The sequence below is a fragment of the Mus caroli genome, unplaced genomic scaffold (assembly GCF_978045245.1).
Source record: "Mus caroli unplaced genomic scaffold, Mus_caroli_1 scaffold_8, whole genome shotgun sequence".
Taxonomy (NCBI): Eukaryota; Metazoa; Chordata; class Mammalia; order Rodentia; family Muridae; genus Mus; species Mus caroli.
In genome coordinates, this window is record NW_028227263.1 from 56,038,704 (window position 1) to 56,054,062 (window position 15,359).

Here is a 15,359-nt window from a genome sequence, read left to right on the forward strand (position 1 = left end):
ACTCAAGCCTTCATTAGACTCCCCTCCCCACTGGGCCTGAGAAGGACAGCAGAGTGGGCTGCAGAGTTGGAGGGCTCTGAATTCTGGTCTGTTCAGGAAGGCCAGCCCTAAACACATTGGGCTCAGTACCACAAGAAGTGGCTTCAGAGTCCACCTACCTGGCTCTGCCAAGATGTGTCCAACTGACAACTTTTTAATGGTCCTCCTGAAAGGGTTCAAGCAATACATTACTGAATTCCAGATTGCAAAATAATTGACAGGGATTTTATTGCCCTTTTCTGGGCTCTTTTTGCATTAGCTCCTATGTGCTTCCAGTTACCAAAACAAGTGGTTCCTTGTTTAGGAAAGCAAGGGTTGAATTTTATAGTCACTTATGAAGTTGCAGAGCTATTGGTCTTAATAATTTGTTTCTGAATCCTGACAAACATCTCAATAACTGTAAAATGCTTTACCCTAGAGGTCTAAGAAGAACCTATGCTTATTTCGCTCTATCAGTTACAGTGGGGACTATTTGGATAAGAGGACAAAACTCCTACTCTCCACTTCAGTTTACAGAAATTTTTTCTTACCTTCTCCAAGAGTCAAGCCCCACACATTGGGCAGCCATTGTAGGGGTCTCTGTGATCATCGGTAATGATCCAAGCAAGCAGTTCAACATGACTCAGTAGCTGCTGTTTGTTCAAACCTTGAGTCTGACCTTGTGTGGTTTATTTTAGGCATATTTAAGCACAGCACAATTTGGTAAAAGTTTCCTAGTGGTAATTCAATTCCATATGCACAACAAAGCTTAAGGCATCACTACATCAAAACTTGGTAAAGTACATGTGACATCTTTCATAAAGATAGTTCTAAGAGATTGGCTGAGAAAAGAAAGCTCATGATACAGGCCTGGGGGAGGATTCAGTATGGCCTTGGCCACACAAATAGCACAAAGGTTACCAGGCTGTTAATCATGTCCACTCCAGGCTTCTGGATGGAAAACAGGTTAAACACCTCTCCCTTTGAAAAGCCAACTTCATGTGCTTAACATTATCTCACCAGTTCTCAACTTATGGGTCATGACCCTTTTGGCAAACCTTTATCTCCAAAAATATTTACAATTCATAACAGGAGCAAAATTACAGTTATTAAGTAGCAATGAAAATAATTTAATGTTGGGGGGGTCACCACAGCCTGAGGAACTGAATTAAAGGGTCACAGCATTGGGAAAGTTGAGAACCACTACCCCTGTGTTATCTATGAATGTAAGGACATCTATGTCTCATAGAGAAAAACGTCCCTCTTCTCTCTACCCTGAATCCATATCCTAGGCATGCTCTTAATTACATAAATTGTCTTTGCTTACAATTTAAATATCATACATCTGTATGTCTTACATTAAAAACCAGATGTGTAATGATTCAATCACTGCTCTCAAGAAGGACAAAAATCTAAACAAAATAATTCATAACAAATGAAATCTGCTAAAACATTCCTCAACTGTATATTTATCTTCATTCTGATGAGAAAAGGTGTGGAATGAAACCCCACAGGTCATTCTTGTATATGTTATATTAGAAACTGGTAACACTGGAAATACAGCAAGGTTGGCCTTTCTTCATTTCCTCTGCTATTTGGAAGCTGAGTCACCACACCATAGTTATCTACTTCAAACTGACTTTTCTAGGGCTAGAGAAATGGTTCAAAGTTTATAGCACCTGTTCCTCAGACATGAGGACCATAGTTGGAATCCCAACACCCACATAACAAGCTAAGCATGACCCCATGCATGCCTATTACACCAGCACCGACTGGGGCAGAGACAAAAGGAACAGTGGGTCCTATGTCTACCAGGCTTGCCAAAACCCACAAAGTTCAATTTAGTGAGACCCTGGTGAGTAAGACAGAATAATAGAGGAAGACACCTGATGCCCTCCTTGGGTGTCAATGCATAAGCACAGGCAAGTACGCACAAGTGTACACACACACAAGCATGTATGCATGCATATTTTCTACAATTGAAAATGGCCTGTTATGCCTCAGCCCAAAGGTGAAGTTGAATTAGTCGTGGAAAGTAGCAAAGTTCTAGAGGCAAATAGCATATAATGAAAAGTATATACTGGATCAAATCTAGCTTCACTACTGACCACAGAATGGCTCTGAGTACGCTACTTCACAGAAATGAGGAGTGAAACTCACATGCCTCATTAAACAGGATAGAGAGATCAAAACAGTCCCCAACTCTTAGGAAGTCTGTTAGCTGCTGTCAGTCTATTTGAGATGCTGAAAGAAATGTTACCAGCAGGTTTGTAAGCAGCAGGATGTTCTCACAGGGTGAAGGATGAAAAGTCCAAGATCAAGGATTTTGTGTCAACATGGCACAAGCTACAGTCATCCTAAAGAGACTCAACTGAGAAGATGCCTCCATAAGAGGCAGTGTATACCAACTCTAGGGTATCTTCTTAGTGATTGATAGGGGGTGCAGATCGTTGTGGATGATACCATCCCTGTGCTGGTAGTCCTGGGCGTTGTAAGGTAGCAGATTGAACAAGCCAAAATGAGCAAGCCAGTAAACGGCATTCCTCCATGGCCTCTGCATGAGCTCCTCTAGCCAGGTTCCTACCCTGTTTGAGTTCCTGTCCTGACTTCCTTTAAGGATGAACAGTGATACACAAGGATAAGCCAAATAAACTCTTCCCACAAATGCTTTGGTCGTGGTGTTTAATCACAGCAATTATAACCCTTAGGTAGGTGTCTAGGGAAGGCCTGTCTTCTGTATCAAAAGTGGCTCCTTTTTATTGTGTTATCTCATGGGGATGGAGCAAACAAGGTACACAACTCATTTGATTCCTCTTAGCCCTCAGAGTAAAACTGTCTGATGCTCAGAATAAAGTTGTCTTTATGATACTTTACTCTGCCTTATTGATCAACTCCATTCTCCCAGGTCCCATCCCCTCTAGAGTGGTAAGCACATGTGTGTGCATATAGTCCCTGAGCAGTGCGCCAGAAAAGCCATCAAAGCAGTACCAGGCCCCTCCTTCCCGCGCCCAGCTCACAGCTGCCAAAATAAAGTGTCCCACAGGAGCTGTCCAAAATGGCAGCATCAGGACATCTTCTCAGTCTGCAGCTGTCATGGGCGCTACAGGAGCTGTCCACGGTGTCAAACCGCCATTCCTGCAACTGCAGGAGCAGTCCCAGAGGAGCTCTCTACAGTCCAGAGGAGCTGTCTACAGTCCAGAGGAGCTGTGCAGAGACACTGCCTCCTCTCCACTCACCCACCTCACACCCCAGCAGTTCCACAGAGATGGCAACTGAAGTTGGGAAGGACTTCCCACCCTAACCCACCCATGAGCCTGATGCAGGCAGGGAAAAGAGGGTGAAAAAGAGACACCAATCCCTGAGCTTCCCACAAAACCCCACCAATCCCTGAGCAGGAAGCCCACCAATACCTGAACAGAAAACTCCACCAATTCCTGGGCTTCTACCACTTGAAATCCTACCAATTCTCATTCTGAAAATCTCTGCCCTGAAAAGCTCCACTCCTCAGGAATCCTATACAAGCGCTGCCCCTTTGTCCAGTTCCTTGCTGTCTGCTCCTGGGGACAGAAAGCAGCCATCCCTGGATTTGTCCCTCCATGCTCTGAACCCTCCAATCTCTTTCATGAGATTTTCTGCTTGGTGTGACTGGTTGGAAGAAGCCAAGAAAAAGAGGAGGAGGAGGAGGAGGGAGAAGAAGAAGAAGAAGAAGAAGAAGAAGAAGAAGAAGAAGAAGAAGAAGAAGAAGAAGAAGAAGAAGAAGAAGAAGAAGAAGAAGAAGGAAGAAGAAGAAGAAGAAGAAGAAGAAGAAGAAGAAGAAGAAGAAGAAGAAGAAGAAGAAGAAGAAGAAGAAGAAGAAGAAGAAGAAGAAGAAGAAGAAGGAAGAAGAAGAAGAAGAAGAAGAAGAAGAAGAAGAAGAAGAAGAAGAAGAAGAAGAAGAAGAAGAAGCAATAATGAAGAGAGGAAGAAAAGATGCAAAGAGGAGGGGTGGGGTTGAGACTCCTGAGTTCCTCAGCTCAGCTGGGGATACCCTCCCCTAGGAGCTGCCATGCCTCTGCTGAGGAAGCCACCTCAAAGCTGTAAGGTTCCTCAGCTCCCCTGTCTCGAGACACCCTTCCCTTGGGACACTGTCCCACCTCAGAGCTGTGTGGTTCCTCGGCTTCCAAGTCCCAGGATACCCTTCCGAGCAGAAACATTTACAGTGGACACACATGGGAGGCCTCTCTTAAACTAAAACTAATCAAGTTTCTGGAGTAGGTATGTTTATATTAAAGTAGATTTTATAACAAAGAGTATTAACGAGGGACAAGGAAGATATTTCATCATGCATCCCTTACTCATATAATAGCAGAGCTTGAACATATATGACAATCTGAAAAGAAAATTTTCTTATAACAGTTGGAGAGTTCAATAACATGGTACTTAATAGAAAAGTTGGTACAAATGAGGAAGGATGAAGAACACTCAAGCAATACTGTCCTCTGGGCAGAGTGGCATTTGCCTATATTCCAGATGTTCCAGAAGTTGAGAGAGGAAAATCATCTATATTACATATGGGCAACACAGACCCCACCTCTACAAGCACAAAGCCAGCAAAGAAGCATAATCCCCCAGTTCGTCTTAGCTGTTGCTTTCAGGAACTTTTGACACAACAGACGAGTATATATTCTTTTCATGCACACATGAAAAACCCATTTGGACCAGAATTCAAATTCTACCAAGTATGTTCTCCAACCACAAGAGAACTGAATCAGAGATTTAAAAAGAGATTAGGAAACTAAGACACTTCTAGATAGACCAAAGGTCAAGAAACGTAAGAGAAATTACAAGACTTTTGAACTAAATGGAAATAATTTTTTTAATTTTAAATTAAATTTCAAAATCTGTGGGAACAAAGAGGTCCTCCTGAGTGAGGTAACACAATCACAAAGGAACTCACACAATATGTACTCACTGATAAGTGGATATTAGCCCAAAACTTAGGATACCCAAGATATAAGATACAATTTGCTAAACGCATGAAACTCAAGAATAACGAAGACCAAAGTGTGGACACTGTGCCCCTTCTTAGAATTGGGAACAAAACACCCAGGGAAGGAGTTACAGAGACAAAGTTTGGAGCTGTGACGAAAGGATGGACCATCTAGAGACTGCCATATCCAGGGATCCATCCCATAATCAGCTTCTAAACGCTGACACCATTGCATACACTAGCAATATTTTGCTGAAAGGACCCAGATATAGCTGTCTCTTGTGAGACAATGCCAGGGCCTAGCAAACACAGAAGTGGATGCTCACAGTCAGCTATTGGATGGATCACAGGGCTCCCAATGGAGGAGCTAGAGAAAGTACCCAAGGAGCTAAAGGGATCTGCAACCCTATAGGTGGAACAACATTATGAACTAACCAGTATCCCGGAGCTCTTGACTCTAGCTGCATATGTATCAGAAGATGGCCTAGTCGGCCATCACTGGAAAGAGAGGCCCATTGGACTTGCAAACTTTATATGCCCCAGTACAGGGGAACGCCAGGGCCAACAAAATGGGAATGGGTGGGTAGGGAAGTGGGGGGGAGGGTATGGGGGACTTTTGGGATAGCATTGGAAATGTAATTGAGGAAAATACATAATAAAAAAATTTAAAAAAAAACAAAATAAATAAATAAAAATATTGCCAAGTTAAAAAAAAAAAGGGGGGGGGAATTTCTGACAAAAAACACACAAACTGAAGAGTAAAATGGTCTCACACCAATGACCCCAGGGGAAAAAAGAAAACACATAGGAATAAGCAGCAGAGAAGAAAAATTCAAGTTGAAAACATAAAATCCAACATCAAAAAAAAGTGTAACAAACAAAAAATTATTTATGATCACACTAGCCAGACTGATCAGGCTTCAAAGATTCAATAAAATACTATCAAGAGAAGACATATGAGGTCGCTGCAGGATACACAGATATTAAAAACATAAGGAAATATTTATCAACAGTTTAATCCAATAAGCTTGAAAATTTGGACCAAATGGATATTTCAATTGTCCTGAGAAAAGTTTCAAAGTTCAATCTAAAAGGTATATATACACTTAGAACAGCGAAATATCTATTATAGATGCTGAATTTATATTACAATTCTCTCAATCAGGAAAACTCAGGGTTTAGAAGTCTCCCGTGATGATTCTACCAAACATTCAGCAAATGACATCACAATGATACAAACGCTCCCAAAAGTGAACAGTTGCTAAATTACACTTAATAATAAGTCGGCGCTACCCTAATGCCAGCACCGGACAAGAAAAGTGTAAAAAAGGACTGGGGAAAAACAAACAAACACCCCACTCACTGGTTAAGAGCAATTGCTGCTCCTGCAGAGGACCGGGGTTTGGTTCCACAGGAATCGGAGTAAAGTCTTAAACACACACACACACACACACACACACACACACACACACACACACACACACACACAAACTAAGATTGACTTGATGCCTCTCGGGTCAGGAGTCTTTCGGGACGGGATCTACTCATTCTTCTTCTGATAAATTCCAGGCCTCTCCGTTTGGTAAACGTCTTTATAGTCTACTCACAATTTTACAAAATAACCAGGTAAAGAATTTTGTCCTTTCCTGTTTTACAGATGCAGATGAAAACTGAGACGGAAACTCACAACATTGGTTCCCAGTGTTGCTGATTTAAACCCTAAGCCCCCGGCTGTTTTGTTTGGAATTCACACTGTACGTAGACCAGGCTGGCCTGGAATTCACAGAAATGCCCCTGCCTCAGGCTACTGAATTCTGGGATTAAGTAGTACGTTATCACGTGCGGCTCCCTTACTTTTGAACCGTTAGTTTTTCACTACATTCCGATAACCCTGTTTCACATAAGCAGTGTTCTAGAGGACATGGGGAATGCTAAGGAAAACAAAACAAAAAACAAGCACTCGCTCTGGAGTTGCTCACGTTCTGCTGGAAGTCACCCACAGCATAACATGGCACAAAGATCCAAGAGCATGATGGAGCAAAAAGTCAATCTCAGGCTAACTTCACTGCCAAAGCTGCCTTCACAAGCTCGTAGCCTAGCGGCTGTCATACAGCCTGCGCCAGGATCGGGGACTCGGAAGTCCGGCTGCGTGCCCAGGCGGGGTGGTGTGGAGCCCAGTCACCGCCACACGGCTGTTTCTGCAGGCTGTACCCGGGATGGGCTAGCGGACCCGCCAGTCCCCACCGCGAGTCCGGTTTAGCCTCTCCTGGACCGGAAGCCCGTGGACAGGAAACAGAGGCGGAGACAGAGTCACGTGTGAGCCAAAGATGGAGCTCAGACGACCCTAGCGAAGGTTGCGGTAGACTCGGCGCGGGAGGACCTGGGCAAGCACGGGTGGCTGGGGAGGCAGCCATTAGCTGCAGTCATTCTGCCGAATGGTGAGTAGCTGTGCCAGTGTCGCGCTGGGAGAGGCGCGGGGTGGCCACGAGGGTGGGGGACGCTATGTGTGCTGACCCGGTCTTCACTTTCCACCCGCGAGGGGAAAACCTGGCTGAATTGAGTTGAAGAATGACTGCCAATTTACAAATTGCTAAGTTTAATTTTCCGATACTCGGTTTTTATACAGAAACTTTCAGAGATCTTTGTAGTATTTCAAGGTGTCTTTGTCTTTGATGGGGATTTATTAACTGAGAAATAATACCAGGAAGAAGAAACAGGACTTGAATCCTGGGATCCTGACTTAAACCTGTAAATCTGTATTTTACTTTAGAGGTTAATTTTTAAGTCAAGGTTTATGGGAGTTTGCACATGCAGCATTTTCCAAATCATTGCTATATATACAACAGGTACCCCAAGATTTGGTAAGACACTGTTCCAGTGCTGTCACAGCTAAGTACGAATGGTGACCCAAGACAGGCTGATTTATTATCAGGTTATTTCAGAGTTTTGGTTTATTGCTGCTACTGTTTTATCTTTTGAAGTAGGGTCTTGGAGTACATCCAGGAACTCACAACCCTCCTGCCTCAGCTTCCCAATAGTACAGGTATCACCACAGGTTGCAGACTTTTTTTTTTCCTGTCACCAGGAAGTATGTTTTTAAAGAGCCGAATCTAGTAAAAAACGAATCCACCATTCTACTCTGATACTCATCCTGTGTGTGCCGTGCCTGCATAGGCCAGAAAAGGGCATCAGGTCACCCTCGGCCTGAAGTTACAGCTGTGCATGAGCTTTGATGTGGGTGCTAGGGCTCGAACCTGCGTCCTCTGGAACAGCATGTGCTCATAACTCTCGAGCCCCAGATTTTATATTTCATCATGTGTCCACATGCCTGCAATGCCTATGAAGGGTGAAGAGGATTCCAGTTCCCTGGAACAAGTTACAGGCAGTTGAGAAAACCTATTTTATGAGCTGGAGACCGAACCCTTGTTCTTTGCAATAGTGTTCACTCTCAACTACTGAGCCCTTTTTAACCCTTGACACCTAATCGTCTTTACAACGTGGTTATTACACTTGAAATACAATTTATAGTTCCACCAGCAGATGTCACAGCTTTCCTGAATGCTTCCAAGTGAAACTTTAATTACCTGTGTACCTAACGACATCGCTATGTTATCTTAGTTTCCACCTCATGTTTTTGTCATTTACTGGCTATTGGCTTTTTCTCATGATGTGAGGCTCTGTTGCATCACCCCTCCACCCCACTTGTCTAGCACAAATTCTTTGGGTTTTGTTTTCCTGTAATAAGTTTTCATGTAGCTCTGCTGGCCTCAAATTCCAGTATTATCAAGGACAGCCCTGAGCTGATCCTGCTGGGCCCACCACCCAACTGTTGGCAGCAACAATCATGTCACCATGTCTGAATTAAGTCAATTCTTATCTGTTTCATGCATGTAGTAATTGCTTAGAAAATCAAGATTGTGGAGTACATCTTAGAAACTTATGTGCTGCTTTTCTTGTTCAGGTTTCTGGTCTGCTGTATTGGGAGAGGGAAATCTTATATGCTCTATCTATATACATTGACCTTTCAGATTATAAATTAATCTACATCTCTTACATAATTATGCATCTTAAGACTTTTTCTAGATATACTTTTTAAATGGGATTGTTTTATGTTTTGTAGGTCCAAGATGGAAGGTCATAAACCAAGTACTAGCAAAGATGATTTAATACCTAATATCATATCCAGAAAAATTAAACAGCTTCCAGAATCAGACAGGTAAGATTCCTTAGTATTAAAATGTCTTTACCTAAAAATGTTTCAAAAGATTATCTTAAATTTGAAGGATTATGCATACCCAAAGGAAACTGAGCTGTCTTTTTGCTTTGATGAAAAAAACAAAAATAAAAAACCCTGAAGCCCAGAGACACTAACCATTTTGTGCATTGTATAACACATTGTGGAAATTTGAAACTAGAACTTTGGAAATATTTAATTGATGAACCTACCTTTCCATTCAGCTTTTGGGGTGAAAAAAACTGTATGGATCCATTTATAAATAACTTAAAAGACCTTTTCAAGTTAACCCTATCTCTTATCTTCTCAGTGTATTTCTATATGTTTACCTTTATTAAGAGTACCATGGCCTGGCAGGGGTGGCACACGCCTTTAATCCCAGCACTTGGGAGGCAGAGGCAGGCAGATTCCTGAGTTCGAGGCCAGCCTGGTCTACAGAGTGAGTTCTAGGACAGCCAGGACTACACAGAGAAACCCTGTCTCGAAAAAGCCAAAGAAAAAGAAAAAAAAAAAAAGGAAAAAAAAAGAGTACCATGGAATATCTTGCTAGACGGATGACAGAAATGGATGTTTAAAGATTTTTAAGATGAAAAAGATAGTTTAAGGAGCATGCTGATATTACAGAATATTCTTTTAACTCCTTTTCCATCAGAAAGCCTGAGTGGCTACAGTTACAATGAGCTCAGGTTGATCTGTGTCTATGCACGTGTGCTGAGGTCAGAGAGCAACTGTCAGGAGTGTCTCTTCTCCCTTTCTGTGTGGGTCCTAGGTATGCAACTCAAAGGCTGTCTGTCAGATTGATTCCACTCAGTCATGAGTGGGTCATGACCTCTAAGAGGAGAAGAACAGAAACAGGATCAAAGAAGTGACAAAGCAAGGATCTGTCATACTTGAGGAAAACAGTGTTACTGAAACACAGGAGGTGCCTATATTAGGGTTTCAAGCAGGAAAAAACAGATCCAACTAACTTTACTGTCTATTGCAGCCAGTTTGGGTAATAGATTTAAAGTAGGTAAGAGGCACTAGTGAAGTGGGATAGAAGACAGAAACATTAGAGACAGAAGATGTGAAACATACTGTGGCGATTGATGCATCTTCTAGTGTGAACTCACACCAATTCCACTTTTGGTTGGCACTTGCCGTCTTACAACAGAGAACCTAATCTGTAACTGGGCAGAAGTTACCACCACCCCTACATAGACACCCCCATTTAGTTGTTTCCTGAGATACAGGCAGAGTACATACACAAGGTACGGGAAGCTGTAATGACTAATGTAAGAAACTGAGAAGAGAGCAGGCTCCCAGTGGGATCTTCACCAAATCAGCAAGGAGCACTGGGAACTGAGCTGGAACTCCACTTTAAGACTTTGCTTGTGAACAATCAAAATGTTTCATTTTACAACCACAGCAAATTACAGTTTAGTTGGGAGACAACCAAGTGTTCTTTTCAAGTTTCAGCTCCACTATTTCTGAGCATGGATAAAATAGGGGTGAGTCCTATTTCATGGCTTTTAAATATTTGTAAAAGTGCTCAAGTTCCCCTGTAAAATTCAGGCTTCTCACATTGGGGCTGTAGTTCTTTAATAGTTTTCTAACTTCCTGAGCTGTCTTTAGACTTCTGAAAACCTCAACTTCAGTCTCATGTAGCCAATGATGAGAACCTCCAAAGCAGAATGCAGCTTTCCTTGCGTCTTTAGCAAGAAGTCAACTTTACATAACTGGTTCTCATGAATGAAGTGAAATGCAAGCATGATGCTTCAGTAGTGATGACCTAGAAAAGCTTTAAATTTAAAATAAGCAAAAAAATACAGAACCTAGTGGAGGTGAAGAAATGGGAAACATGAAATAGTAAACCATACTGCAGCTCATAAAACAAGTAGTGAAAACCAGACTGAGTTGTAAGCTCAAGAGCTTATTCAAACTGTACTATATAGTTTTAGGTAAACACATAGAATATATGTTTTGGCTTAAAATTCATTTATCTCAAATTGCCAGTTAAATTTTCATCAGTGAGCTACTAAAAACTACCTAGTATATCTCACTGTAATATTAGTACCCAGACTCCTAATCTAGATATTAATACTTGAGGGATGAGCACAAGAAAACACACTTACTACTCAAAATAGTTGGATATACATCTGAAGTTGTTTATAGATACAATGGGTTTAAGTCAGTAATTGATAAATAGCACTACCTTAGAATGTGTTGTTTTTTGATCATGAGAGCTCAAAAGAGCCAAGCATCTTCCTCTTCAGAAATGTTGCCTGTTATCTAATTTGGGGCAAAGTTCTGAACAGTTCTTTACTTTAAATATCATAAAATACATATATAGTTAGTGTCATGGTCTCCTTATTACCCAAATTCAAAAGCCTTTTTTGAATAGAAATGTGGTGTGAAGCTATAATTTGTCTTTGGTTTTATGATCCTGTAAGGGGTTAGTTTGTCTGATTCTTCCCAGGGTGCTGATAAGTTCTACCGGAATTAGAGAACTTACACGTCATCACTTCCCTCATCCTCAGGAACCTGCTTGAATATGGATCAGCATATATTGGACTTAATGCTGCTTTTGGGGGCCTAATAGCAAACAGTCTATTTCGGCGAATCTTGAACGTGACACAAGCTCGATTAGCTTCTAGCTTACCAATGGCTGTGATCCCATTTTTGACAGCAAACCTGTCCTACCAAAGTCTTGTAAGTTTACCTTTGAGTACAGGTATGTTTTATCTCATTATCACCCAAGTTTGCACTAGTGTATACTAACCATCGTGTAACTCAAAATTGAAAATATTAGAACCAAAGATTACCGAATTAGTATCTGTGGGCTATAATGATGTACTGAGAATCTTCTGCAACAACTGATTCACATTAGGTCTGCCAACCAACCAGAATACATATTACACAGCAGTCCCATAGTGCTGCCTTTGTTTCTTGTTAATTTGCACATTATATGGAAGTATTATTTTTTAATCTTTTATAATATATATTTGCGTATATGAGTGTTTTGTCTGAATGTACATTTACAGACCAAGTAGTGGCACTGGTTCCCATGGACTATAGATACAGATGATAGTGAGCTGCCACATGGGTGCTGGGAATTGAGCTCCAAGCACATGTACAAGAACAGTCATTGCTTTTTTTTTTTTTTTTTTTTTTTTTGGTTTGGTTTTTTGAGACAGGGTTTCTCTGTGTAGCCCTGGCTGTCCTGGAACTCACTCTGGAGACCAGGCTGGCCTCGAACTCAGAAATCCGCCTGCCTCTGCCTCCCAAGTGCTGGGATTAAAGGTGTGTGCCACCACTGCCCAGCCCACAGCCATTGCTCTTAACTGAACTATCTCTGTATGGAAGTTCTTTAAAATAAGAGTATATTGTGGTAATGACTCTGTAATCTCTTAAGTACCATGTGCATGGGTAGTATTTAGCAAAAAGAGAAATGTTTTAACTTTATTACTGTACCATGTGTTCTAAATATTTTCTGTTGTGTGTCCTGTTAGGTGTGTATGACCCTCCTGATTAAAAACAAACGTATCATCACAGGGGCCAAGGGGGTCAATTTTGTGTTTTCTCCGAAATACTGATCCAAAATTCTGAGAATCCAGAGTCTTCCCATTTCTCAGTATTTCCTATCCAAGGCCTTAATACATGTATTCACACTACCAAGCTACAGTCCATCCTCTGTAATTATTCCTTTGGGCACATTTCCAAGATCATTTTTGCTTTGTCACTGAAAATTAGATGTGAATCTTATATTCTTTAAATCATTTTTACTTAAATATCATAACCATCACTTATTTCCTAGGTGATTTGAACTGTGAAACCTGTACCACAACACGGGGTGCACTAGTTGGTTTGGTTATGGGTGGTTTGTACCCTGTCCTTTTGGCTATACCTGTCAATGGGGGCCTTGCTGCCAGGTAGGACTGTTTTCTTATTTAAAAGCCGTCAATTATATGACTACCTAAGGAACTCTGAACTTTAAAAAAGCAAATATACCCTCATGTTAAGTCATTTAGACTAAATGCAGTGTTTCCCTCCTCAAGGAGTTTTTAAGATACTCTGTCATGCTGTGCCTCTTGGTGTTTCCGTTCAGGTCACTAACCTTTATTTGTGTATTAAATGCTTACTAGAAAACAAGCCAGTATTAGTGCTGCAGGTCTAGCATAACAGCTATAGCATATAAAATACCATTGAGAGTTTGTACATTGTCCTAAAGGAATAAATATGCTATCAGAAAACTGCTACCTGTAAGCCTCCCACAATTCCAGCTACTCGGAATTCTTGTAGCAATCTATTTTGTGTACCTCCGGAGAGAAAGAGGCACCAAAAAAAAAAAAAAAAAGACCAGAACCATTTTTTAAGACTAAGACACAAAAGAGAATGGCAGTAATCAAAGTGTGTATGAAACCAAACAATGAATATATGCCAATAGAAGACTGTAGCTATGTTTACAATAAGACTTACAATGGAGAAGATCAATGTCTGATCATCAATATGCTTCCTTACAGGTATGAATCAAGTCCCCTCCCACAGAGGGGAAACATCTTCAATTACTGGATTACAGTTTCTAAGCCTGTCTTTAGAAAAATGTTATTTCCTACTTTGCTTCAGACTGTGTTTGCATCCTATCTTGGGTCCAGACAATATAAACTCCTCATAAAGGCCCTGCAGTTACCTGAACCTGACTTAGAAATTCATTGATTTGAAGCAAATATGTACAACAAAAATAAAGTGGTGAAAATAATCTGTCTGCAACATTAAAAATACTTGACCGGCAATTAAAGACTATACACAAGGTAGAATAAAAGAAAGCTACCAAAGGGGCATAGTTTTGAGGCTTGGAGTGTAAATTAGTGGCAGATTGACTATTTTAACATTGATGAGGCCCTGGGTTTAATCCCTAGCTCAACAAACAAAAATTAGTTTCTCTAGTCTGCCCAATGCTGTTTCTTATCCATTCCCAACACCACTCCTTCACACTATAACATTTAGTTTGGTATAAAACACAAGAAGAAAAAAATAACTACATAGCAATTATCAACACAATCTTCCCAAACCCAAACAGGAAGGAAAAGTATTCCTTTTTTTCTTAATGCGGGACGTTTCCTCATAGAGGATTAATCCTGGCCTATGTCCTTGTGCAGCTACAGAGTTTAGAAAGTTATCTTTGGAACGTCTACCTATTATGGGGTAGTTAGTTCTTCAGAGTCTCAACACTTGAGCTCCCCTCTCCTGCCCTGTCACTCATTTTATTTCGCTAGCACAGTACCAGCTTTATCCTTACCATCGATTGTTTTCTGAGGTATGTTTGTGGAGTCATTTCCTTAGATCATTTATGTTTCTGGAGTGATCTACTGTATTCTTCCCAAGTGTTTCATACCCTTCTTCTTTAAACAACTCCTTTTTTGGAACTGGAATGAACACTGTCCAACAATTCCTATTATCACAAATACTTGCACTGTTAATATTATCCACAAGCATAGCTTCTAAAATCATGAAATGTGGATATAGTCTCGGTAATAAACATTAGATCAATTCTCCATAAAGCAAGCTAGTCACCACAGAGAAAAATTCCAAAGTCTAAAACCATACTAACTATGGTTTTTCACAGCATATCTTAAGTATTCCTTCTTTTAAAACTGTGTCTTGTTGATTTAGAAAAGGTAGCTTTGGACTTGTTAAATAGGCTTTTATTGAAATAAAAAAATACCCAGGCATGCCTAGCAATTGGGAAGAAAAGGCAGGGCCATTCTCTCAGGTTTGAGGTTAGCTAGTAATTTCTAGTCCAATGCAAGACCCTTGTCTCCATCAACAAGGCCGCTACTAAAATGTTAGTTAAATTTAGCAATTTTCAGAATGCTATGATTTGTTCTTTCAAAAAGCACATGAAATGTATTCTCTATCCAGTTTCTTTAAAGTGTAAGTATGAGGGATGTTTCTAAGAGAAAAGTGTTTATTGGGCTAGTTATGTGATTTCTTTTGCTCTCTTTTCTAGAGTTCCCAAGATTTAATATGCTTTACTTTTAACTGCAATGTGAAAATGTGTTTTGTATATGACTGCCTATTTTACAAGGAATAATAGCAAAAGCAAAGGCTTTCTGATACAAAGCTGCCCACCTACATTCTCACTTTTACTTAATGCAT

The 15,359-nt window shown here is 40.8% G+C and overlaps 1 protein-coding gene across 1 annotated transcript; it reads left to right on the top strand.

The window, feature by feature from the left end:
• The first annotated feature begins 7,260 nt into the window (after positions 1-7,260).
• On the top strand, positions 7,261-13,959 carry Tmem126a (transmembrane protein 126A). Its single transcript, XM_021167970.3, has 5 exons — positions 7,261-7,425; positions 9,108-9,203; positions 11,741-11,934; positions 13,018-13,132; positions 13,724-13,959. The coding sequence occupies exons 2-5, from the start codon at positions 9,115-9,117 to the stop codon at positions 13,914-13,916; spliced, it is 591 nt and encodes a 196-aa protein (XP_021023629.1). The 5' UTR covers positions 7,261-7,425; positions 9,108-9,114; the 3' UTR covers positions 13,917-13,959.
• Positions 13,960-15,359: the final 1,400 nt, after the last annotated feature.